We start from the raw sequence: 27,164 nt of genomic DNA, 5'->3' as shown, positions 1-27,164 counted from the left end.
AAAGAATCACTAGATTACGGGCAACAAAGTCTTGATAAAACTGTAGAAAAATAGTAGGAGTAAAATCGCAGAAACCAGTGAAAAACTTCAGAAGGATTCTGATTGTTAATAAGCTACCAGTTGGCTATCACAGAAGACCATTATGGGAATTCTTTAAATAAAGTTTAGAAAAAAACATTTTGGAAAGTAAGTTTTGCCAGATAAAATAAAAGAAGTTGACATTTTGACATAATTGACGCTAAAAGACTCTCTCTCTTTTCCCTATTCTTAAATTTCATAAAACTAGTTAAACTTGAATTTCAGATAATTAATAATATTTTAGTATAAGTATGTCCTATTTGGGACATATTTATACTAGATGCTGTTTTTTGATGTGAAATTCAAATTTAATTGGGTATCCTATTTTTATTTGGAAAATCTGCCAATCTTAGTATGATTCAAAAGGTTGTGAGAAGGCCTGGTGATCAAACTCAATGATGTGGTCATTCATTTGATGATGGAGTGTTTTGATGAGAGAATATTACCATGTTTACTTGGAAGTAAGAAGTAAAGTCCCCAGGGAATCATTTTCTAGAACACAGGGAGAACCTTTTGGGAAGTCCCTTCTACATTTAAGTGACTGGTAGGGGTACACTTATTTACAGTCTTACTAGGTTGTAAAGTGATTTGATCAAGAAAAATAAGGGAAATAAAAATGAACTTTAGAAAAGAGAAAATCCAAACTACAGAAAGCATCTAATGCTCAGCAGACTAGAACTGCAGTGCCTTGTGTATTCAGGGAAACAAAATGGGGTGTTATCCCCTCTGAGAGGGATCATTGAGTTGGCTTTATCAAGTGTGAACGAGGCAGGGCTGCACTGTTTCTTACGCCTTTGATAGACAGTGGGCCCTTGTGTTCTGACTCCTGTTTTTATTGGAGCTGCAGAAACATTACAAAAACTCCAACAGCGAACACTCAGCTGAGAATGTGAGGTCATAGTAGAGTGACCTCACAGGGAGCCAGGTTCTTAGAAGGCTGTGAAGCTCAGCAGACACCGAACTTGTGAGCTGAAGAATACTGGGCTACTGGACGGGGCTTAGGAGAGGAAATGTGGCCCAGGCACACCCCAGGGTTTGCGATGGGCTCTTCTTGGTGTCTGTATTGTTTCTGGTAAGTTTGTATTGCCAGCATATTTATTTAAAAGGAGTAATTTCAGTTCTTGTTCAAATAATCTCATAAGTCATGAAATGGGTAGAATGAAGCCATCTAGGAACAGGGATATTTATCCTTTGTTCTTTATTTTCTTATTTTACTGAAGGCTTTTTGAAGAAGATCCAGAAAGTCTGATCCACACAGATTTTGCAATTATATCATTTTGGTGAATGTGAGGGAAATCAAGTGAAATCGCCTGGGCTGGGCAACATAGTAGAAAAGGCAAATATGGAGAATGAGTAACATGAGGAATGGAATGATTTTGAGCAGTAAATTTTTAAAATATATTCAATTAGAATAAGCGTCTTATATTTGAACAAAATTGGGCCAGTACTATATATGTGGTATAATTATATTGTTTGCACAGAATAATTAAATAAATGCCATGAATTTTTCCTGAGAAGTGAGCAGTAAATAGTAGTTTAATTGAGAAGAAAATCTTTTCTTCAACATTTGTTTTTAATATATGATTGGAAAAGCATGCATGGAAATACAACTCCAAGGGTTTTGTTTTGTGTGTAATTAGAAAAAGTCCTTGATTGTAATTAATATAGTTCTTAGAATAAATATTTTACATTTCTGTCGCTTATATGGGAAATCACAAAGTAATCGTGAATGGCCTACATTTCTACTGTGCATTTTCTTATTAAAGGTTATACTGTCATTAATGATTGAATATTCAATTTCCTGGTGGGATAAATTTCACAAAACTGAATGGCAATGTTAAGTGTGTATATATATGTGTGTTTAAATTTTACATCATAGAGAGGGGGTCTCATAATGTTGTCCAGGTTGGCCTCAAACTCGTGTGCTAAAGCAGACCTCCTGCTTTGACCTCCCAATGTGCAGGGATTATAGGTGAGAGCCACCACGCCCATCCATGTAACATTAAGTCTAAAAAGGAAGACCTAGGATGAGAAAATCATGCATTTAAAAATGCATTTTCATGGAGATTTTATCATAATGACACTCTTTTAACTGGTGGGTATTTCTGTTGGGAAACTGTTGAGGGTGTTTAAGGTTACCATGTGTCTTAGTTTGCCTGGGTCAGTTCTGCCATTGACATTGACTGTGGTTTGGTGTTTGGCTTAGAGTTTTAATAAGTGAACTATTATCATTAATAGCTGTGGTAAAATAAGCCAACATGGGTTTGGTAGACCTAACTTTATATTCCTAGCTTCTCCAGTGGTATCATCTGGGAATACTTGAGTTGACATTTTGACACAGTTGATGCTAAAAGACTCTCTCTTTTCCTGATTCTTAGAGCTTCACTTCAAGGACAGCATGTTGGGTACTTGCTGATAGAGTGTGCTTGCAGGAGAGTTGCTAGGGACAGTTAACTCCTTCTAATCCTGTGGTAGTTGAAAGGAGTATGAGACTCTGCAGCTACTTGTTATACCAGCTGGTTGTGCAAGAGCCCTGGCTGCATTCTCAGTGACCCTGGCACAAGACCATGTTTCCTTGGAAAAGCAGTGAGAAAAGGGAGCTTGTAAATGAGATAGAATAAGTGACAAGATTGAGCAGTTCTGCCTAGAAATGCGTTTATTTTTGCTACAATGGTTTTTGTCATTTCATGATAGTAGTTTACAACTTACTTTTTAGGTTTAGATTTTTAAAAATATAACACCTTTGAAATAATTGAAGTACTGTAACACTTAGCTTGTTAAAGTATAAAATCCAGTGATTTGGGCATATTCAGAGTTGTTTAGTCATTACCACTGTCTTAAGGATGCTTGCATCACCCCAAAAAGAAATAGTGCCCATTAACAGTACTACTTTTTTATTGATAATGCTTTCTTTTTTTATTTTGCAATAATTATGAGAGCATATTTAAGGATTTTATTATCTGTTTCCCCTCTAGAGTGTCCTTGTTTAGACAATAAATAGTTACTCTGCTTAACGCAAGCCAAGCTAAAGAACTTTGGAACAGAGGAATGGCATATAAACGCTCATCCGTGGGCCCAATTCAGCCCGGCCTGGAATGGCTCTTAGGTTTTTTAAGGTTGTAACAAAGCAACAGCAACAAAGCAGCATGTGTGACAGGGCCATATATGGCCTGCAAACGTATGATGTTTATGATTTGGTTCATTACAGAAAAATTCTGACCACCCTTGGTTTAGTGTCTGTGGTAAGTGTGTTTGAAGGCCATTTAAGTATGTTCTATCATGAGCATGTCTCACCAAGTTAAGATAAAGATTTGGAAATTAATCTATCCTCTTTAGTTTCAGTATTGTAAATACATGAAAACCCTCGATCACTGACCACAGGCTATAGTCTTTAAGCCCTACCCAGGGCAGAGTTCTCAACATGTGGCCTGTGGAGCTCTCTTCCTTCAGTAGGTTTTTGGTATCAAAATTATTTTACACTAATGATTATAATGTTTTTCTTTTTTACTGCATTGATAACATATAGTACAAAAACAATAGTGGGGGTCTTAGCAGAACTTCAGGCAGTGGCACCAAACTCTTCTAGTCATTGTATTCTCTGCTGTAATGCACTCAAAATGAAAATAAAGGCCAGTTTCACCTTTAAAAAAAACGCTTCATTAAACCAGTACAATTTGTTTATTTCATTTCAATGCTTGAGTTCATGTTTTTAAAATTTTGTGTGTGATTAAATGAGAATAAAGCACTTCTGTTCCTGACAGTCTCTAGGAAAAACATTCATATGTCATTTAAGTTGGGGCTAAAAATGAGGCACATTTTTATTGAATGTCATTTTTACTTGAGAGAATGACTAACAAGCTATGGTTATTGGCAGACGTTTTCTTGAAAATGGAGTAAGCCTATTACTTTAAGGAAAACAGCTGATAATATTCACAACAAATGATTACATGTGAGCTTTTGAACAAAGATTAGAATTTTGGAAAACTTTTATCTGCCACTGGAGGTTTGGCAGCTTCCTAGTACTTAGACTTCTCATTAACAGTGACATTAGTGAATGTGATTTTTTTTAAGGTTATATAATGAAATGTGTTAACACGTTTTGCAGATAACCTATGTGTGTTGTTACAAAATCATGTGTGAGTTAAAAGATCCATTGAAAGTATAACATAGATTTTAACATAAGAGTACAAAAAGTTAACACAAATTTAGATTTCATATTTCAAGTAAGAATATCTTTTAAGAAATTACCACTTGTCTCATTTTGGTATTGGATGAAAAAAGAATATCCACAATTATCTGAAAATATTAAAATATTTCTTTTTTCTAACAAAATATCTGAATGAAGGCAGATTTTCTAAATATGTTTCAACCAAAATAAGATATTGTTACTGATTGAATATAGAAATGGGTCTTAGAATATAACTGTCTTCTAGTAAGCCAAACATTAAGGAAATCCATGTTTAAATAAAAGTGAAACACTTTGATTTGTCTCACTAAATTTTATGTTCTTTTGGAAAACATAGTTCTGTATACTACTTGTTATATAAAACAGATTATTTTTAAGTGAGTTAATACTTAACATGTTTCTGTTTTCATTACTGCTATGGTAAATATCAATAGATAGAACTCACATAAGTGGAAGCTCTTTGAAGTCCTTCTAAGAATGTCAAGGTCTAGAGACCAAAGTGTTTGGAAACTTCATGCCTAAGATTTGGGCAATCTCTTCTTTAGTTCTTTGAAATATAGTAACTGAAAATAATTTTATGAATATCTAAACATAAAATGATCTATATAAAAGAAAAAGTATCAACATTTCATCAGATATTTTCCTTTTTGCCATATAAGAAATTCGATTTTCTCTCTCTCTATCAATTATCATAGCAATGCTGGGGTGAAAACAGAACGGCTAGAAGCTCATTCCGAAATGGGGAGCACTGAAATTTTGGAAAAGGAGACTCCAGAAAATCTCAGTAATGGTACCAGCAGCAATGTGGAAGCAGCCAAAAGGTTGGCCAAACGCCTTTATCAGCTGGACAGATTCAAAAGATCAGATGTTGCAAAACACCTTGGCAAGAAGTACGTTCTGACCCGTTGCTGGGGTCTGAATTCTCTCCAGTTTTGTGTGTGTTTTGAATAGTTTACATTTCAATAACCAAGTCTATTTTGTTTTCTTATAGCAACGAATTTAGCAAACTAGTTGCAGAAGAGTATCTGAAGTTTTTTGATTTTACAGGAATGACGCTGGATCAGTCACTCAGGTATGACTAAGCATCATTGCTGCTCTTCATTGCCTTCAAATGATTGGTTCTTAGAGGAGAAAGTAATGCCTTCTAACTAGAATCCTATTTTTTTTAAAAACCTCCAGTTACAGGTAGAATATTCCTTCTCCAAAATTCTTGGGACCAGAAGTGTTTTGGATTTTGGATTTTTTCACATTTAGGGATATTTCTATGTATCCAGTGGAACATCCCAAGTCTGAAATCCTGAAATGCTTCAGGGAGCATTTCCTTGGAGGCTTATTTCAGCACTGGAAAGTACTGAAGATTTTAGAGCATCTCTGATTTTGGAGCATTTTGGATTTCAGATTTTCAGGCTTGGGATGTTTAACCTGTACTTTGTGAACTTAACTCAAATTGTATTATGGATATATAACACAGCAAAGAGTAAGAAAAATGTATTGATTTTATGAAATTGTACATGAACCGATATTCTGCACCTAATGGTAAGCCCAAGTTCAGATGGTAAGGAATTGGTTATCAGAGCAAATCTGGAGAAAAAAATGCCATCTGTAGGAGTTTTTCTGTTTTTCATTTTTTTTTAAATTGTGGTAGAACACAGATAGCATAAAATCCATCATCTTAGCCATTTTTAGACATACAGTTAATGGCATTAAAATTATTCATAATATTGTGCAACCATCACCACCATCCATCTCCATGATTCTTTTCTTATAAAACTGAAGCTCCATATTCATTAAACAATGATCTTTTTTTCCTTCCCCTCCTTTCCCCCAGCCACAGGCAAACACTATTCTACTTTTCTTTCTGATGATTTTGACTACTCTAATGTAAAGGGATAGATACATTATTTGCTTTTTTTGTGATTCATTTCACTTAGCATAATATCTTCAAAGTTCATTCCTGTAGTATATGTCAGAATTTCTTTCCTTTGTAGTAATACTACACTACGGGGAATATATATATCACCATTTGCTTCATTTATGTTGCGTCCATGCATTTGCTATTGTGAGTAATGCTGCTGTGAATATGAGTGTACAAATACTTCTTCAGGACGCTGTTTTCAATTTTTTAGAGTAGGGAATTTGGTTTTTTATGATCAATTTAAAACACACACACACACACACACACACACACAGAGAGAGAGAGAGAGAGAGAGAGAGAGAGAGAGAATTTACAGACTGTAGTATTAAATTTTCTTCCTAAGCATTTACTTACTATAGCCAATAGCCTCTTTTTTGGAGACAGAGTCTCGCTCTGTCACCCAGGCTGAAGTACAGTAGCACGTTCTTGGCTTACTGGAATCTCTGCTTCCCAGGTTCAAGCAATTCTCCTGAATCGGCTTCCCAAGTAGATGGGACTACAGGCACGCACCACCATGCCTGGCTAACTTTTTTGTATTTTTAGTAGAGGTGGGGTTTTGCCACATTGCCTAGGCTGGTCGTGAACCCCCGAGCTCAGGCAGTCCAGCTGCCTCGGCCTCCAGAAGTGTTAGGATTACAGGCATGAGCCACTGCACCCAGCCCCAGTAGACTTTTAAGGTGATACTTTAAAATTAACTCTTCAGTGGAATAAAAATGAATGTCAACATAATTAATAGAAAGTATCTGTAAAACTGTTTCCAACAATATCCACTTTTTCTGACCTTTTCAAATGAAAGTGTCTAAAACTCACTGATTCTCACTTTTTACATTATATTGTATTACAACCTTCTAAGAGTAGCTGAAGTAAAAGTTACCATTTAATCTTACATACTATTTATAAAATGTCAGTCTCTGGAAGAATTCTGAGATTATCTAGTATAACCCTTTAATTTTACAAATCGAGAAACTGAGGCCTGGGAGGTGAAGTGAGGATGTTTGGACTAGAGCGTAGTGTAGTACTACAGTGATTTATTGTGGGACTCTTTTCATGCATCAAAGGTACTCAGGTTTTCTAACAAAAACAGTTAATAGTGGATGGAAAATCTGTATTTTTGCCTTGCATTCTGATGTGGTTTATTTAAAAGTTATAAAAATTTAAAGTTTTGTCACCATATAGTTTGTTAACTTTAATCATATCTATAATAAGAAAAGGCCAAATTTTCATAGTAATGAGGCTTATGGTATATTTCTTACAGTACTAAGATTTCTTAGACATTTTGAATGATTTCTTTTTCCTTCCTATCTCATGTTTAGGAAAATGAATCTACATTGTCAAGTGAGGGTCACCCGGATTAATCTCAAATAAATAGTGCCCTTAGTGACTGGCTAGATTAGTGTGTGGTTTTTTAGCACACTTACTGTAATTTAAAGATATTTTTATATATAAACTAGTTCTATTATTTGAGGAATAAATTAGTTATATCTCCCAATTTCTGTCTTTTCTAACAAACTCTTATTAAAACGTGATAACGGACAAAATTAACAGAAATCTCCTGTGCACAAAGCAATGTAAGTTAATAGTAGCTTAATAGAGATGACAGCCATGTAACAAAATGACAGAAGCACCGTGATGCATGACAAGTTTTAAAATGCAGCCTTTATGATGATGCATTGAGTCTTAAGTGGTCTTTGTTTTTTTTAACCTGACCTTTTAAAATTGACTACTTGACACTTCATCATAATGAGGAAATTATCTACCTTCCCAAGGCTTTCTTGATGTGTTGACCACTCTGTTATTACTCTGTCATCTTTTAAGTTGACACTTTTGTGTGTGTGTGGTTTTTTTGTTTTTTTTTTTGAGACCGAGTCTCACTCTGTCGCCCAGGCTGGAGTGCAGTGGTGTGATCTCCACTCACTGCAACCTGCACCTCGCAGGTTCAAGCTATTCTCCTGCCTCAGCTTCCCAAGTAGCTGGGATTACAGGTGCCTGCCACCACACCCAGCTAATTTTTGTATTTTTAGTAGAGACGGAGTTTTGCCATGTTAGCCAGGCTGGTTTTGAACTCCTGACCTCAGGTGATCTGCCTGCCTCAGCTTCCCAAAATTCTATCGGATTTAAATACTAATACAAATTTATATTGAATGGCTATCTAGTAAGTGATTTGGGGGGGGGGGGAAATAACTTTATAATATCTTACTCTGTGTAATTAATATCTTAGGTTTACATAAATTAAATTTTAACTATCAAAAAGGGTGGTAGCATTTTCTAAAATTTTTTAAAATTTTTAATTCTCTTTTAGGTATTTCTTTAAAGCATTTTCTCTTGTGGGAGAAACTCAAGAACGAGAGAGAGTTTTAATACACTTTTCCAATAGATATTTTTATTGTAACCCAGATACCATCGCTTCACAAGGTAATCTGATATAAATTCTTGAATTGCTCTTTTAGAACAGTGGCTATTTTCCTTATTATAAAAGTTAAATTTTATTGTAAGAAATTAAGTATCTTCAATTCCCTGGTGGTAACTATTAACACTTTGATTTACTTCATTCTAGTCTATTTATTTAATATTTAGTGTCAAATTGGAATTCGAGTTTTGTTTTTAGCTGCCTTTTTGTTTTATTGTCAGCATTTTCTCATGTCATTAAATAGTCTTTAAAAGCATAATATTTAAGGACAGCATGATATCCTTTACTCTTATTTAAATTATTTTGTTTTCCAATTCTCTAGCATGACAGCATACTTTCTTTAAATTTTTCGTGTTTTGTCACTCTGAGATTTTATGTAATAAATGAAATTTCAGTTTTCTTATTTTTTATACTTATTTTTTATATTTGGTCTCTACATTTCTTGATGAAAGCTCATGTATCCTGAGTTTTGGGGTTAGTTTTGGAAACATTAACATCTCACTGGTAGTTGTGCTGTGTCTCTGGTACTTTTGTTTTGATATTAACTGTAACAATATTGACCACGGATTTTTGTTGATGATTTTAATAAGCAATGAGTTTATATGTATTATATCATTTTTACAAAGTAAATGATTTTAGTGTAAACTATGTATTTGTGGACCTACCCTATGAAGAGAGAGCTTTCCTCCATTTCAGTTCCTGCAATAAAGCACAGTTTTCAGTGTTTGAAGTCAAGCACTTTGATTTGCATTTGGAAAATTATTCATAAACTTACAGATTATGGAGTAAATCACTGAGACTCGATGCACAAGAAATAGTAATTACCTCTTAGCTTCAGTATTGCTGATTAACCTGGATAAGTGTACTTGGTATTGACCAAGGTGCTTGCCTCTACCTTCCTTCTATCCCCCAAGCTGTAGTCAGTTAATTCATCATCTGATTAAGGTCATATTCCTATCTGTAAATTGATGCTATTTGGACCAGTTATTCACTGTCTCTATCACCATTAACCCTAACAAGAGAATGAAAGAGATAGAAGTGGGCCATTTTTATTAGAACCTTCTTCAAATCTAAGCAGATGTTTATATCCCTGGATAAAATAAGAAATATGGATTCATGTACTCAATTGACTGTTGATAAGGGTATGTGAGAGTTGGCTGCTAAGTTTTTAAAATACTTTTAGGAATTTGTTTTGAATATATGTAGAATTTGTGATAATAAAATGGTACTAGAAAAAATATTATTTTAGTCATTTAGTAGCATCTATTTGGAGATACTGATAACGAAAATCACCTACTATACTAAAGAATTTACTTTAAAAATACCCTGCCTTTTAATTTGTGAATGCAGTAATAAGACCTTTCTAATTCAGCATAAATTGATAAAATTTTTACAGCATCTGAAACTGCTCTTGTCTACTGTACTTGTATAGAGAATTAGTGGAGTGAGAGTAAGGAGAACAACTAATTCTAGTGTTTGGAAATGAGAATCTTATCTCTACTTGGACAACATTTTTACATGATTTCAACCTAACAGAAATGTGTCTTTGGAAGATCATATTTATTTGTCTCCTATTGTAAGCAATGCTTGTCTGGATATCCTTGTACTATGTATAGATCCTTAATTGCTGCCTTGGTACAAACCCCTAGAAGTTGATTTGTTGTGTCAAAAGACACTGTTTCAGGACTTTACATGTATACTATCAAATTGTCCTTCAGAGAGGTAAGAACAACTTACCAACAGTGGAGTCTAATTCTGTGCACTGAGGTTCTTTTTATAAATTATTATCATCCATTTTTTTGTTTCTCAAAACAAATATTACTAATTGTGCCTAGCATGGTACTGCTTTCATAATTTCTGAATGTATCCTATTAAGGATAATAAGGTGTAGTCCAACAATAAAAAGTGAATTCATGCTTCTTTTCTTGTGTCTTTCTTTAGATGGAGTCCATTGCCTTACCTGTGCAATAATGCTTCTTAATACAGATCTACATGGCCATGTAAGTGTGGATTTGTGAAACTTAGATCCAAAATATCTCGGGCTTGTCTCTGCTTTTGTGTTCATACACGTTTATTCTTTGTCTCCCTGTTTCTCATTCTCTACATGGTTCCCATGACAGGTGAATAAAAAGAAATCTTTGAAAAAAGAAGTGATTTTTAAATTTCACTTGCTAGCACAGAGAATGATTTTAAATGCATTGTCTTGGTGCCTGGAGTTGGTTTAGCAGTAATGTGTGTGTTCTGTATTTTCTTTGTCCAGTAGATGGCAGGCAGAGCTTTTGCTTGTTTTTGTTTTTTGGTTGAGAATTACAGTTGATATATAATGATGGAGAGAATATAAGTTAGCTCTGAAAATGTGAATTGTTTTCACTGCATACAATAGTGAGTGGAATAACTCAGCCTTTCTTAGGCTCCTCAGCTCACCTAGTCTTTTACTAGTTGAAATATTAAAATAACTGGATTACCTTCTCATCATCTACTTAAGATAGAGGATAAAATTTTAAATTTCATAATTATATATAAACTTTCAGCTTTTGTAGAAGTAGAATTTTAGCATTTACTCAAACTCTTCATAATAGATACAATTAGAATATTTTCATTAAATGTAGATTAGTCTATATTTACTTAGAGCAAAAATTACTTCATAGTCCCAGGTTCCTTTATTTTGAAGAGAAAAGTGCATGTCTGTGTAGAGCATATTATCCTGTGATTTGCCATAATATATCTTAAAATTTAAAAATTAATTTAAAGAATTGATACTTAGGTATTTGTTCTGCTAGTCACATAATTCCCTTTTTTGGAAAATGTAGTGTTCCCTTTTAAGAAAGGCACAATAGAGCTCTATGGGATCATTAAGTTGGACTAGCTGTTATAAGAGGAAGGGGTTCAGGGGAAAAAGCGTTCCACCACCAGAAAGTAAAGAGGAAAGTAGTGACAGAATCCTAATTTTAACACCATGTTAACACATCTCAAAATGCTCAATTAGAAGGTTCCTTGGGATTGTCTGTTTAGGTTTTATGTATTAGTTTTCTGTAATGCATGCTGTTACAAGTGTGTTGAATGTATAGTAGCTATCATAAGAACTAACCATGTAAAAATGTGTTTCTTCTATCTTTCTCCTCTGGATTCATTTTAAAAATAAATTTTTCTTCTAGGTGGTAAGTTTTTAATCCATAATTGTAGATGTAGCTTCTCTTGCATCATGATTGCCTGATTTTTTTGTTGTTGTTGTTTTAGTGTCTGTTTGACTTATTAGCATGGCCCCTATGAAATTGAATCATGCAGATGATAAAATGAATTATTTCTACTGTTCTGCCCCTTTCCACTTTCTCCTTAATACTCTGCTACCTAGACTGTCATCACCCATTACTTAAACCAATGCCAGAATAATCTTCATGGGGAGTAAACTAATAAACATTTTTCTTTTTTTCCTTACCATTGTCATAACAGCAATACTTCAGCATGATCTTTCTAAGAAGTGCCAAGACCAGCTTGTCCTTACATGCTTTCTATAAGCGAAGGCTAATTCCCCTACTGGGAGATTAACTTGTTGTGGCTGTTCTTTGTGAACCTTTCCTTTACTCTAAGGAATGATGCACTGAAAATGCATTGATAAGGGCCTTGGTTTGGCCTGCTAATTTCCTTACTAATAAAATAATGGAATGTATACTAATATTATACTTACATATAGCTAATGTGACATGTTGAAATGCCTTTTTCTAATTTTCACCTTTAACAAACATATATAGCGTGTGTGTGTCTCCTGCTTTCCGTACTCAGTGCTATTTGGGTAAGGATCAGAAGTGAATGAGATAGTGTTCATGGAAGCCAAATATCCTCTCTGATGGTGTTGGCTAGGCTGACCTCATTAGTCAGGTTTGACGAAGACATGGTAGCAGATTGCTGAAGTGCTAAGATGGGAAAACACTGGGGAGGTGTTTTAATTTCATGATGGATTGTATTAAACCTCTCTAATTAGGCTGGGGGGAAAAGACAACCTGAAGTATATACAATGTTTGGGAAGAGAAATTCAGTAGCTGCTTTTAAAAAATGTGACTGATTTATTATTTTCCTAGCAATAGTATCAACTTGCTTTTACTTGTCTACAAGTAGTTTATTCTCTTAGATTAAATATTTTATCATTGTAGTCATGTGGCAAATTTGCTGCATAATTTTATTTTTGAAATACCTCTTTATCTACAATATATATATATAAATTAAACTTCTATACATACTGATACATTTCTCTTAAACTCTAGAGTTTATCTTTCTTTGCTATAATGGATCTAAGTTGTATCGAATATTGTTTGAACTATCAGCAAGGAAAGAGTTGAAAGTCTTTTGCTTTAAACCTTGTTAGAAATGGTATGAATAATATTTAACATGTTAGAGTAAGTTTATACATATTCCTTTTCTGGACGGATCTTCAAATGCGTTCTATACGCTACAACTAACTAGCTCACTTGTACTTCAGTCATGGATGAGTCAGGTTCCAACCATCCTGGCAGGATTATCACCGAGGGCTGGTGTTCTAAGGTGGTAGGAGGGTTAAGTATAGAATTACAGAGCAGTGAGGAGTGAGGTAGATTGGAGCATAGCCAGTTGGCCAGTTTTACAACTAGAAAGTCATAAGAAATACACAAGTCAGTGTCTGGCCAAGGTCAGGCTGTGGTAAGAAGCAGTAGTAGCCAGGGTATTATTTATAATAAGATTTTTTTTTTTTTTTTTTTTTTTTTTTTTAAAATTTTTTTTTTTTCTTTTGTTTTTTTTTTTTTTTTTTTTTTTTTTTTACAAAATCTGTCTTTCAACATCAAGGCTTGAGATTTTCAGTTGCAGTTTTATCCAGCATCCCTCTGTTCTCCAGTATTGGCGGGAGCCAGCCTACCAGGTACAATTGTATAAGAGCCTGGGTGTGGTTCTTAGAAGTGGCTCTGTCTCAGACTGACCTCCCACATATACTTTGCCCTTGGCGTACTCAGACCATGTTAAGTATCATGACCTGTGGTCTGAGTTTAATGTATGAGGCAGGACCTTGCTAATGTTTTCAGTGTTGGGTAATAAGTTTGATAAAGGCTAAGACTATAGCTAGCACAACATACTGTTAGGGAGAAGAAAAAAATCAAAGAAGAAAGTATGTATAGGTTTTGTAGCAGAATAGTATTTATATGTGGAGTCAGTTTGAGATAGATTACAGGAATTCATTATTTCTTTTCCAATCTGTAAACAGAATCTTAAATACTAGATAAATATTTGGTTTATTATCAGTAGTGGAAAATAACTATTATAAAAATTGTTTTAAAAATTTAATGCTTTTAAGCCTTATATTGTGCTGTTTTATATTTTCACTCTCAAAAGCATCACAGACCTCCATAAAATTGATGTTCATTGAGTTAATATCCTCAAGAACTCCCTGCATCTGTAATGATCACTATTGTAACTGGCAGCTGCCTTAAGTACATTTGCATGCTGTACTCTCATCCTCTTGCAGGATATCTTCCCCGTAAATACCTCTTCTGTCTGTGCTTCCCTGAATCTGTGATGCCCTTTGCCATGATAATTATCCTTGTCATTCAGTTTTCTCTCTGAGCTTTCCCCTGTTGTAGATTCCAGCCATGGTCATAATTTCTGTTATGCCAGCAGTGCCTCCTCCCTTGGAGTCATCTTTCCCACCTCCTTGGTGTCATATCTGTCTTGTCTTTCCTGTTTTTTTTTTCCCTAAATTATTATTTACAAAGACCTTTTTATTTCTAACATTTAAAGTCAGATGTACATGTGCAGGATGTGCAGGTTTGTCATAGGTAAACATATGCCAATGTGGTTTGCTACATAGGTCATTCCATCCACCCAGGTATTAAGCCCAGCATCCATTAGCTATTCTTCCTGATGTTCTCAGTCCTCCCACTCTCCACTCTCTGACAGGCCCGAGTGTGAGTCGTTTTACCCCATGTGTCTATGTGTTCTCATCGTTCAGCTCCCACTAGTAAGTGAGAACACATGGCAATTGGTTTTCTCTTCCTGCCTTAGCTTACTAAGTATAAATGGCCTTGGGCTCCATCTATGTCCCTGAAAAGGACATAATCTCATTCCTTTTTGTGGATCTATAGTATTTCATGGTGTATATGTACCACATTTTCATTATCCAGTCATTGATGAGCATTTAGAGTGATTCCATGTCTTTGCTGTTGTAAACAGTGCTGCACTGAACATATGAATGAATGTGTCTTTAAAACAGAATGATTTTTGTTCCTTTGAGTTTATATCCAATAATGGGATTGCTGGGTCAAATGGTATTTCTGGTTCTAGGTCTTTGAGGAATCACCATACTCTCTTCCACAATGATTGAACTAATTTACACTCCCACCAACAGTGTAAAAGCATTTCTTTTTCTCCACAACCTTACCAGCATCTGTTGTTTTTTTGACTTTTTAATAATATAGCCATTATGACTGGTGTGAGATTGTGGTTTTGATTTGCAATATTGATCAGTGATATTGAGGTTTTTCATGTTTCCTGGCCACCCATATGTCTTTTGAGAAGTGTCCGTTTATGTCCTTTGCCCACTTTTTAATGGGATTGTTTTTCCTTATAACTTTATTCCTTTTAGGTGCCGGATGTTAGACCATTGTCAGTTGGATAAATTATACAATTTGTCTTCCATTCTGTAGGTTGTCTGTAGGTCGTCTGTTTACTCTGATAGTTTCTTTTGCTGTGCAGAAGCTCTTCAATTTAATTAGATCCCATTTGTCAATATTTGCTCTTGTTGCAATTGCTTTTGACATCTTCGTCATGAAATTTTTGCCCATCCCTGTGTCCAGAATGGTATTGCCTAGGTTTTCTGCTAGGGTTTTTTATGGTTTTGGATTTCACATCTAAGTCTTAAATCCATCTTGAGTCAATTTTTGTATACGGTGTAAGGAAAGAATCCAGTTTCAGTTTTCTGCCTATGGCTAGCCATTTTCTCCAGCACCATTTATTAAATAAGGTATCCTTTCCCCATTGCTTGTTTTTGTCAGGTTTGCTGAAGATCAGATGGTTGTAGGCATGTGGTCTTAATTCTGGCTTCTATATTCTGTCCATTGGTCTGTGTGTTCATTCTTGTACCAGTACCATGCTGTTTGGATTATGGTAGCCCTCTAGTACAGTTTAAAGTCAGATAGCATGATGCCTCCAGCTTTCTTCTTTTTGCCTAGGATTGCCTTGTCTGTCTGGGTTCTTCGTTGGTTCCAAATGAATTTTAAACTAGTTTTTTCTAATTCTGTGAATAATGTCAATGGTAGTTTAATGGGAATAGCATTGAATCTATAAATTACTTTGGGTAATAGGACCATTTTCATGATACTGATTCTTCTAATCTTCTATGAGCATGGTATGTTTTTCCATTTGTCTGTGTCACCTCTGATTTTTTTGAGCAGTGGTATGTAGTTCTTGAAGAGGTCCTTCACTTCCCTTGTTAGCTGTATTTCTAGGTATTTTATTCTTTTTGTGGCAATTATGAATGGGAGTTCGTTCATGATTTGGCTCTCAACTTGACTTGTGTTGGTGTATAGGAATGCTAGCTGTTTTTGCACCTTGATCTTTGTATGCTGAGACTTCACCAAGGTCGCTTATCAGCTTGAGAAACTGTTGGTCTATCTTTTCACCTGACTTGGAGCTTCCAAGTCACAGTGGCCCTGAGGTTGTCATCCCTGGAGCTTTTCAGTGATCCTAAAAGTTCACAGAAGAATCGGGCCTAGATGTCACAGTTATAGAAGGTTTCTAGTGGGGCCTGGTGTTTATTTTCACCAGTACTATTCCTGTCTCCACAATAAGGATATAGGGAATAGCCTGAGAACCTAACCGTTAGCTGTTGAAATGTTTTTATAGAAAGATGTCATGATCTAAAAATGTTTAATTGTAAAATGAACTTCAGAATCTAATTTACTGTCATACTGCCAATGGTCTGAACTTTAAAAGGAATCTTTACCTACGTATACCATAGTTTAATCATGCACTGGTCAATTGTGTTGGATTCTATGACCTCTCAGAATGAAAGCCTTCTTTCCTTTTTTCTGTCCTCTGTTCCTTCACCTGTCCCCTTTCCCAGCCCTCTAGCTTCCCACTTTTGGTAGCTTTGCTTTTCTTAGAACAGGTTTACATGTGGAAAATACCTCAGGATGGCTTTAATCAGTTATGTCAGTGGGACTCACTGAGGGACTTCAGATTATTTAACTTATACATTTTTCAGTCACTACCTATCTTTACTTCTTACTGTTGTAAGCTTTTTACATTGGCACAGTTCTATTACAGAAGGTGATCAAGGAAAGCAGGTCAAATTCTAAGTCAGTTTCACTCTTTCTTACTTCCTGCAAATCGATTGTGGAAGAAGGAGCAAGGAGTGAGGATTAGGGTGGCTGAAGCCCTGACTATTCCTTCCAATCCCACTGCTTACTTTAATGCCTGCCCTGCTATAGCAATCAAGTTAAAAATAGTTTGATAGTCTTTGTAATTTGATAGTGAGTTAGGGAGTTAGGTGTGTTTATCTTCTCAAATTTTAGAGAAAGTGCTTTCTATCAAATATCAATAAAAATCTGATATTTCAATATTCTCAAACTTCTTGCCCCTAGGATAGTTTTATACTCTGAAAATTTTTGAGAACTCCCAAAATCTTTTGTTTCTATATTAATATTTATCAGAAACTAAAACTGATAAGATTTTAAAATTGTATTAATCATTAAAAACCCATTAAGTGAATAACACATTCATGAACAATAGTTATACTTTCCTAATTGAGAAATATATTAAAGAATAGCACTTAAAATTTTTGTAATCTTGTGTATTTGGCTTAGTAAAAGATGCCTAGATTCTCATATCTGTTTTTACTTATAATCAGTTGCAATGTATCAGAAGTCATGTATTTTCTAGAAAACTCTATATTTGAGAGAGAAGGAGAAAAAATGTTTTTAATGTTACTATAAAAATAGGGTTGACCTCATGGACATCTGGAACAGTATCTCTGAAACACTTTGAGAACCACTATGCTGAGGTACTATTTTTAGTTCCTTTTTTTCTTTTTGCCACTTGTTCCTTTTTCAAAGTCAGGATGTTATAGGGCAGGTGAGAAAAGTCCCAGTGACATGTGAGATATTCCTAAATGTTGAGCTTTTAGCACTGTAATGAGCTCTGTGATTAGAGCTTATAAAAAAGCACACTGAATATCTACTGTAGTCCTGGTTTGAAAGTTTACCAAGGGTCCTGCTTTGCCCACCAATCATACATTTAAAAAGAAATGGACACCTGAGGGCAGCATGACATAATCAAACTTATTTGATAGCAAAGCATACAAAATAAAAGCAAAACAGAAGCTTTCAGCAGAGCTACATAACTGAAGTAATTACCAAATCGGTAGTATGCCTTTCCACCATTTATTGTAACACGTTGAAGGAGGTGGAATTGTCATATGGGAGAGTATGCCTGCTGTGTTTTTAATATCCTGAGATGTATGAAGCCAGATTTTTCCAATGGATGATAAGGGCTTTTGGTTTCTCTGAAAGCACGTTTTCCACAGAGCTTCCAGACGTGACACTCTTAAAAATGAAGAATTTTAGGATCATTATGACTAATTCTTCAGCCTCTGGATCAGAGTAGATGCTGTGGCCCACTTTCCTAGTGAATACCTGATTGAGACAGCTGGTCTATTCACAGTTCTCCTAGGGCTAATTTTAAGTTAGGCAATGGTCAGAGCTTTGTAGAAGGTTACATTCCCCAGATTGCCAGGGATGGCATGCTCGAAGACTTGGTTACCTGGATGCTGACTTTAGGGCTGAAGCTTGTATATGGTTTCTGGCTGCTCCTGATATGAATGAAATTCTCCATCTTTACTTTCCCCTTTGCTCTCATTATTACTGCAGAAGTTAGGAGCTGCTTCTCTGTTATGGTGGGGTGGGTGGGGGGAAGTGCCCTTTATTTCAACAGAAGGAAAAACTGCGTTTGGAAAATAGAATAGGTATCAGGATACCTAACCTGTTTGCTTGCTCACTCACAATGTTGTCCTCAATGCCAATACCACTTCCTTCTAGTTTTCTTTAAGACAAGGGGGAGACAGATTATGACTCATAGGCAAAATCCATCTGGGGCTTGTTTCTGTAAGTCAGTGTTATTGGAAATAGCCATACCCGGTTGTTTACATCTTCATACCAATTATAGCGTTGTATAGTTGTAACAGAATATTTGACTTGCAAAGTCTAAAATATTTACTCTCTGGTCCTTTATAGAAATTTACAGAATTTGTCTGTTTTAGACTTTTGATCTAAGTTCATGAAACCTGCTAGAGCTTGGACACTTGTTTCCCCAAACTCTATACCAAAAATTCTATATAGGAATCTGTTAAACATATCTAGGATAAGTTTTTCCTGAAATGAAAAATTTATCAAGGAATTTTCCCCTAAAGGGAGTTTAATATATCTTTAAGCAAATGCAAATAGAGAAAACTTCTTTTTATCATAAGAAAACATTTGAAAATGGTAATATTGTCGATGCAGAAAATAGCCTCAAGTTGTCGGGGGATGATGTAAGCCCCTGATACATAGAGTATTTTGAATTTTGATTAATATTTTCTCCCATTAAGGATGATACCTTGATTAGCTAAATATTTAAAATTTGGGCCTGCATGGAATTTGGGGATTCCAAATAGAATTCTTGTGTTGTTTTTTTTTTTTTTTCCATTTTGTTATTTGATGTTTTTTAAGTTTGATAAAAATGCCTACTGATTTTATAATGATCCAGAGCTTCATCTTCAGTTGCACCTGTTTTGATAGGAAATGTATTGATTTCAAGGTACCATTTCTGTGCTTCTCAATGCACCAAGAGGCCTTTTCAAATCTCCATGCTTTATTGATTTAATGGGAAGGAATTTAGAATATGAGAAAGTACTATGAAAGTACTTTCTTGGCACGCAACTAATCAACATTTCTTTCAGAGCAGGACTACTCTTATGCAAAGTTATCCAAAACTAATTTGGGAAGGAAATGAATGGAACTATGACAGTATATGAGCTTCTCTGGGATACTTATGAATGCTTGAGATACAAAATCGCTGATTATAATTCGCTTTATTTGGTGGATGGTGTTTGCCTGAATATTTTTAAACAATTGATACAGCTTGGTGCATGACAAGGATTAAAAAATCCAGACATCGTAAGAAGTATTTCTTGATGACAAAGACTTTATTTTACTTTACTCCCTATGGAATTGGTATAAGGCCTGAGGGGAAGGGAGGTGTTTAAATGCATGCCAGTAAGCAGCAAAATGGACTGATCTGACTCCTCACCTTTTGTTACTAATAATTCTTACCTAGTAGAATTATCAATGAGTCAGAAGAGCACAATAAACAGATATAAGCAACTTCAGCTAATCAAGCCCTCAAGAAGTTGTTGGACATTTTTAACACATAGAAAACCACATCTCTTGGTTCTCTTTATTCTCTACATTAGTAAGGAAAATTAAGGCACAGTCTATTGAATGATTGCACTAATACTTGCTTACTAGGTAGGGCTCCATGTATTTGAATTGGCTTTTGTTGGTCTGAATCTATATATCCATTTTTCCCACTTAACTGCTATTTTCCTAATGGCTATTTCAAAGTCTTCATGAGTCAAATTGGTATCTTTATGCTGACACAGATAATGGTATGGTCACTGCTGAAACTGAACATAAGGCAGTACCTAACAAGCAATTAAAGTGAATCTGAATTTAAGATGAAATATGATTTCATAGACCAAAATAGCATCATGGACTTTACTGTTTTATAATGTTATAACATATGACAGTTATTACTTAAATAATGTTTTTATTTATTCCTTAAAGTAGAAATTAGTAGTGTCCTGAAAAAACACTTTTGACTCTATAGCCTTTGAATATCTTGTTCATGAATCTCCCAAAAACTTTTTAAAAATAATATCTCTTCTTCAAGTTTAAAGTTGGAAATTTTTTATTGTAAGTGAAGGAATAGGCATATCATTTTATTGTCCTTTGCTTTATTACACTTTGCAATTACTGAACATTTTTCCTAACAAAGTGAAGGTTCATGGCAACTCTGTGTCAAGCAAGTCTATCAGTGCCATTTTTCAGTGAACCATCCCCATATAAGATGGCATACTTACTTGATAAATGTATATGTTTTGACTGTGCCAAAGACTGACCATTCCCCCATCACTCTCTCCTCAGGCTTCCCTATTCCCTGAGACACAAAAGTATTGAAATTAGGCCATTTAATAGCCCTAGAATGGCCTCTAAGTGTTCAAGTAAAAGGAAGAGTTGCATATCTCTGACTTTAAATCAAAACCTGAAATTACTAAGTTTACCGAGGCTGAGATAAGCCGGATGCTAGGCCTCTTGCACCAAACAGTTAATAAAGTTGTAATGCAAAAGAAAAGTTCTTGGAGATTAAAAGTGCCCATTCCAGTGAACGCAAGAATAAGAAAGCAAAACACCCTTATTGCTGAAATAGATAGAGTAAGTTTTAGTGGTGTAGTTAGGGTATCCAACCAGCCACAGCATTGCCTTACACCAAAACTTAATCCAGAGCAAGGCCCCGAGTCTCTTCAGTTCTATGAAGGTTGAGAGACATGAGGAAGAAGCAGAAGAAAAGTTGGAAGCTAACAGAACTTGGTTCATGAAGTTTTAGGAAAGAAGCAGTCTTCATAACATAAAATGCTTGGTGAGGCAGCAAGTGTTGATACAGAATCTGAGCCAAGCCAATCTGGATAGCTTGGCTCAGATTCTGTATTGACATTTCATAATAAGAGTCCATTCATCAAGGTGATATAACACTTCCAATCAGTATAAGCACCTGTGATATTGTGATAAATAAGAAATACACATTTGGTGTCTGTTCCTGGTTATTGAAATGGACCACCTGAAACCCTTGGAGATAACGACACTAGAAGAATCTTTTGTTCTAACATTTATGCCGTGTTTGACCCCAGCTCCTGACACAGAGCTCCTAAGACCTTTTCAATTTCCTGAGTGACAGGAGTTCTGACACAGACCTCCTAAATGCCTTGGATGAATGATAGGAACATGCTTTATTCTAATGAGGCAAGCCTTGGTGAGCTTCTAGATAAGCTCAGCATGGGGACAGGTTGTCAGGGGAAACAACCATGTTATTAGGGGTTGGGAATTTTCAGTCTCCCCTCCTTCCTCACACACCCCACCTCCAGGGAGCAAGAATAGGCTGAAGGTTTAGTTGATAGCAATGGTCAGTGATTTAATCAGCCATGCCTGTGTTATAAAGCCTCAGTTAAAACCCAAAGTACGGGGTTTGTTTGGAGAGCTTCCAGGTTGACGGGTACATCTATATACATGGAAGGTGGGCATCCCAACATCACAGGGGCAGAAGCCCCAACACTAAGGACCTTTTCAGACCTCACTCCATGTATCTTTTTATTTCACTGTTTATCTGTATCCTTTGCAATATCTTTAATATTAAAGGCCTAAATATTTTCCTGACTTCTGTGAGCCATCCTAGTAAATTAAACCCAGGTAGGAGATCATGCAAACCTCTATTTACAGCTGATTGGTCAGAAGCATAATTGACAATCCACTGCTACCAATTGACATCTGAAACTTGGGTGGTCTTGTAGGATTGAGCCCTTAACCTGTGTGATCTCATGATGTTAGCAGATACATGGTATTATAATTGAATTATAAAACACCCAACTAGTGTCTGCTGGAGAATTGGTTATGTATGTGGAGAAACCCCCACATATTTCCATGACTTTTGTGCTGAGTGGTATGTGAGAGTAGGAAAAAGGTTTTACTCTTTCTGAACACAAAATAAGCCATGAAGGAACAATGGACAGAATTAGAGGGAGAAATAGTTCAATAGCAATATTGAGAATTAATACCATGCATTATATAATGCTTGGAATGACCACACAGGATATGAACAAGGAAATAGACTTGAACAATATAAAATACTAACTAGATCTAACAGTTATCTAACAACAGGAGAGTATTCTTTAAAGTATACATGGAATATTCTCAAGGATAGGACAGAAAAGTCTCGAAAAAGGATTGAAAATATACAAAACATGTTTCTGGACACAATAGAATGATATTAAAAGTCAATTATAAAAGGACGTTTATAGAAGTTATACAATATACTCCTAAATAACCGATGGGTAAAAAAGAAATTTACAAGGGGAACTAAAAGATTGTGGTGAAAATGAAAATATGTTGGCTGGTTGCAATGGCTTGCTCCAGCACTTTGGAAGGCCAAGACAGGTGGATCACTTTAGATCAGGAGTTCGAGACCAGCCTGGCCAACATGGTGAAATGCCATCTGTACTTCAAAATACAAAAAATTAGCCAGGCATGGTAGCTGATGTGGGAGAATCACTTGAGCCCAGTAGACAGAGATTGCAGTGAACTGAGATCATGTCACTGCACTCCAGGCTGAGCAACAGAGTCAACAACAACAACAACAAAAATGAAAATACAACATAAAAAATTTATGATACATACCTGAAACATTACTGAATTGCAAATTTATTGTTCCAAATGGCTATATTCTAAAAAACTTTCAAATCAACAGTCTAACCTACTGAAAGAAACAAAAGAAAAGCAAACTCAATCCAAAGAAAGGAAAGAACAATCAGAGCAAAGATGAATGAAATAGAGGACAGAAGCATAATAGAGAAAAAGTAATGAAATCAGAAGCTTATTTTTTGAAAGATCAGTAACTCACACAAGTTTAGTTAGACTGACCATGAATAAAAGAATCCTTAAATTACTAAAATCAGTAATGAGAGGGCATTGCTATTGGCCTTATGGAAATAAGTACTGTAAGTGAATATTGTCAACAGCTATATATCAACAAATTCTTAAAAAGATAAAAACTACTGCAACTCAAGAGGAAACAAACTCTGAATAGATCCTGAGCAAGGGAAGAGTTTAATAATCAAAAAACTTCCTACAAAGAAAAGCCCAAGATCAAATGACTTTACTTCAGAAGAAGAAGTTTTAAAAATCAATTTTTTACACCCTATAGAAAAAAGGGAACACTTCTCAAATAGTTCTATGAGGGCACTGTTACCCTGATACCCAAATGAGACAAATCATAAAAATACCCCTTAAGAATATTTCTTCCATTTCAAACCTAATTCCACAAAATATAAAAAGGATTATATAGTATGACCAAGTGAGACTGCTACTGACCTGCCTACATCCATGTGCCACCCACCTGCATGCCACTTGAAGGCTTGGTCATGGCCACTAGGCCATTTCTATCCCCACTACTGGCACTAAAAGTTATAGCTTGGGGCCCCAAGTTAGCTTTCTGCTGCTGTTGCAGCCACAGACATATGCATACCACCTAAGGTCCTGAGGACCCATTCACTCAGCCCATTGTTGCCACTGCCAGCATGCAGGCAATCCACTTGAAGGCCAAGGATAGGCTCACCTGGCTTGCTTTCACCAATATCCACATATGTTGACCAGGGATCCAAGGGCTTGCATATCTATTCCATAGTTGCCATCACTGTTGCCTAAGAACTGGCCTGCGTGGTGTCCCTGTCACTAGTAAAGCCTCACTACAACCTTACTAAGAGCTGCAGCTTTATCCACGGAGGAACTCATAGACACCACTGATGCTAAATATAGCCAAAGAAATCATATGGAGACTGCACTGCTTCTCCCACCCAGAATCAAAGCCAAAACGCCTTACCCAAATAACACTATAGATAGCTCTATAGAAAAAAAATATTTCCCTTCAAAACCCAATCCATAGAGTTGGATGAAGCAAATGTTACACCAGATGCATGGATATAAATATAAGGACACAAGAAACGTGAGAAAGCAAGGAAGTGTGAAACCTTCAAAGGAACACAATAATTCTCCAGCAATAGATGCCAACATAAAACAAATCTGTTAAATACCTGATAACGAATTCAAAATAATATTTCTGAAAATCCAGGTACTACAGAAAACAGATGAACAATGCAAAGAATCAATTCACAACCTGAATGAGAAATTCAACGAAGATGTCAGAAAAAAATAAAATAGAAATCCTGAAACTGAAGAATTCAAAGAGTGAAATGAAAAATACAATCATGAGCTTCAACAGTAGACTCTGGATCAAGAAGAAGAATTTCTAAACTTGAAGACAGGTCTTTTGAAATAACCCGAGCAGATAAAATTAAAAAAAAAAATAAAAATGAAGAAAGCTTATGTAGCACATAAAGTGACAAAATATTGGAATTTTGTTTTCTTGAAAGAGAACAGATGGGTAAGTGCATAGAAAACCTGTTTAATGAAATAATAGGTAATGAAAGCTTCTCAAGTCTTGTAAGAAATACAGACATCTAGATATAGGAAGCTCAAAGACCTTCAAATATATTCTACCCAAAAAGGTCTTGCCATGGCATTTGATAGTCAAACTGTTAAAAGTTCAAGAAAAAGAGAGTTCTAAATACAGCAAACAGGCCAAATCACATATGAGTATCCCCATCACACTGATGACAAGTCTCTTAGCAGAAACCTTACAGTCCATGTTCCATGGCGGAAAGGTCTATACAGTTCTTCCTGCAAAGTTCAAGAAAGGTGAGAGGCCAAAGAAAGAGGCTGCCAAATTAAGTTCCCTAGAAACATTTAATAGGGACTTAAGAACATTTAATAGGGATTATGTCTTGGGAGGAATTGAGACAAAGGTGGTGGATCCGTGTGCCTTTACTCCCAAGACCCAGGGCTTATATGCCGTAGAGAAAGGGTATGCATGTGTCAGAAGGGATGTGTATAGGACAACTGCTTAAGGGCTTTGTTTATACAAGTATAATAACATTTAGATTGTTTTGACCTAGGAATAGGATTTATGGTAAGTACGTGCTCTTAAACAAGGAAAAATAAACTGGAAATCTTAGAGGCCTTCTTGGAACTGGAGTTAATGAGAAGTCAATATGGTGGATGGAATTGCTTTGGCCACTACAGTCCAGGAGAAAATGAAATGATAAATACAAAGTGGTGAAAGGCAAAGAAAAAACCTGCAGCCAAGAATTTTATACCTAGGGAAGATACCAAAATTAATGAGAATAAATGCTTTCCAAAGCAAAGAAAAATTGGAATTCATCACCACTCTACTGGCCCTACAAAAAATACTTAAGGGAGCCCTGAATTTAGAAGATAAAGCACGATACGTGATCAAAATACGTAAAAGTATGTAACTCACTAACAGAGCAGATACCTAAAAAGATAAAGGAATCAAGTGTTACGACTACAGAAAACCACCAAACTGCAATGATAAGAGGAGAACAGGATGAGAAGATACACAAAACCAAAAATAATTCACAAAATGAAAGGATTAACTTCTAAATAATAACCTTGAATGTAAGCAGATTAAATTCCCCACTTGAAAAATATAGATTGGCTGAATAGAAAAACAAAAAAATGACTTAACTATGTACTGCCTATGTATAAAAAACTCACTTCATTTGTAAAGACACATAGACTCAAAGTGAAGGAATGGAAAAATGGTAATCTATGCAAACAGAAACCAAAAGCAAGCAGGAGTAGCTACACTAATATCCGATAAAACACTTTAAGTCAAGAAGTGTAAAGATGGCAAAGAAGATAATTCTATAATTGGAGAGGGATCAATGCAGCAAGAAGATACAACAATTCTAAATATATATGCACCCAACATTGGAGCATGCAGATATGTAAAGCAAACATTATTGGATCTAAAGGGAGAGACTGACTCCAATAAAATAAGATTAGGGGTCTTCAACAACCCACTCTCAGCCTTGGACTGATCATCTAGCCAGATCATCAACAAAGAAACATTGGATTTAAACTTCATTTTAGATTAAATGTGCATAAGAGACATTTATAGAACATATTGTCCAATAGCTACAAAATACATATTCTTACCATATGTATCCCATAAATATGTATACTTATATATTGGTAAATGTTTTCTTAAACTTAGATTTCAGAGAAACAGTCTAATGAAACACTGTAAAGAACTATAAAAGCAAGGGAAAATACCTCAAAATTAGTAGAAGGAAAGAAATGATAAAGGTCACAGCATAAAAAGTGAAGTTGAGATTTAAAAAAAAATTTTAAAGGTCAAGAAGAAAGTTGCATTTTTTAAAAACAGGCAAAATTGAGAAACTTTTCGCTCATCTAAGAAAAATCAAAATCAGAAATGAAAAAAGAGACATAATTGATACCGCAAAAATACAAAGAAATACAAAATCGTTAGAGACTGTTATGAACAAGTATTCCCCAACTACTTGGAAAAATGAGAAGTGGAGATATTTTTAGAAACATACAAACTGCCAAGAAGGTTCAAGAACCACGAAGTTCATCACCAACTTTGAAGAAAGAGAAAATCTGAACAGATGAGCAATGAGACCAATGAGATCAAAGCATAAATAAAACGATTTCACATCAAAGAAAAGCTCATGACCTGATAGTTTCACTGCTCAGTTCTATCAAACATTTAAAGAAGAACCAATACCAGTTTTACTCAAACTATTTCAAAAAGTTGGAGGAGGGAGTCTTTTCTTTTTTTTTTTTTTTTTTTTGAGACGGAGTTTTGCTCTT

General features: G+C 35.3%; 1 protein-coding gene across 3 annotated transcripts in view; it reads left to right on the top strand.

Moving 5' to 3' along the window:
• The window catches only part of PSD3 (pleckstrin and Sec7 domain containing 3), a 453,958-nt gene that overhangs the window by 197,776 nt on the left and 229,018 nt on the right, over positions 1–27,164 (top strand). For all 3 annotated transcript variants that reach the window (XM_017539685.2, XM_017539686.2, XM_017539687.2), the window contains 4 exons: positions 4,960–5,154; positions 5,256–5,336; positions 8,479–8,591; positions 10,528–10,586. In XM_017539685.2, the coding sequence (XP_017395174.1) occupies positions 4,960–5,154; positions 5,256–5,336; positions 8,479–8,591; positions 10,528–10,586 (448 nt within the window). The remainder of the gene's footprint in view (positions 1–4,959; positions 5,155–5,255; positions 5,337–8,478; positions 8,592–10,527; positions 10,587–27,164) is intronic.

This window comes from Cebus imitator, unplaced genomic scaffold, assembly GCF_001604975.1.
Source record: "Cebus imitator isolate Cc_AM_T3 unplaced genomic scaffold, Cebus_imitator-1.0 Scaffold120, whole genome shotgun sequence".
NCBI classification, from domain to species: Eukaryota; Metazoa; Chordata; class Mammalia; order Primates; family Cebidae; genus Cebus; species Cebus imitator.
This window is presented reverse-complemented; position numbering and strand designations above follow the sequence as displayed.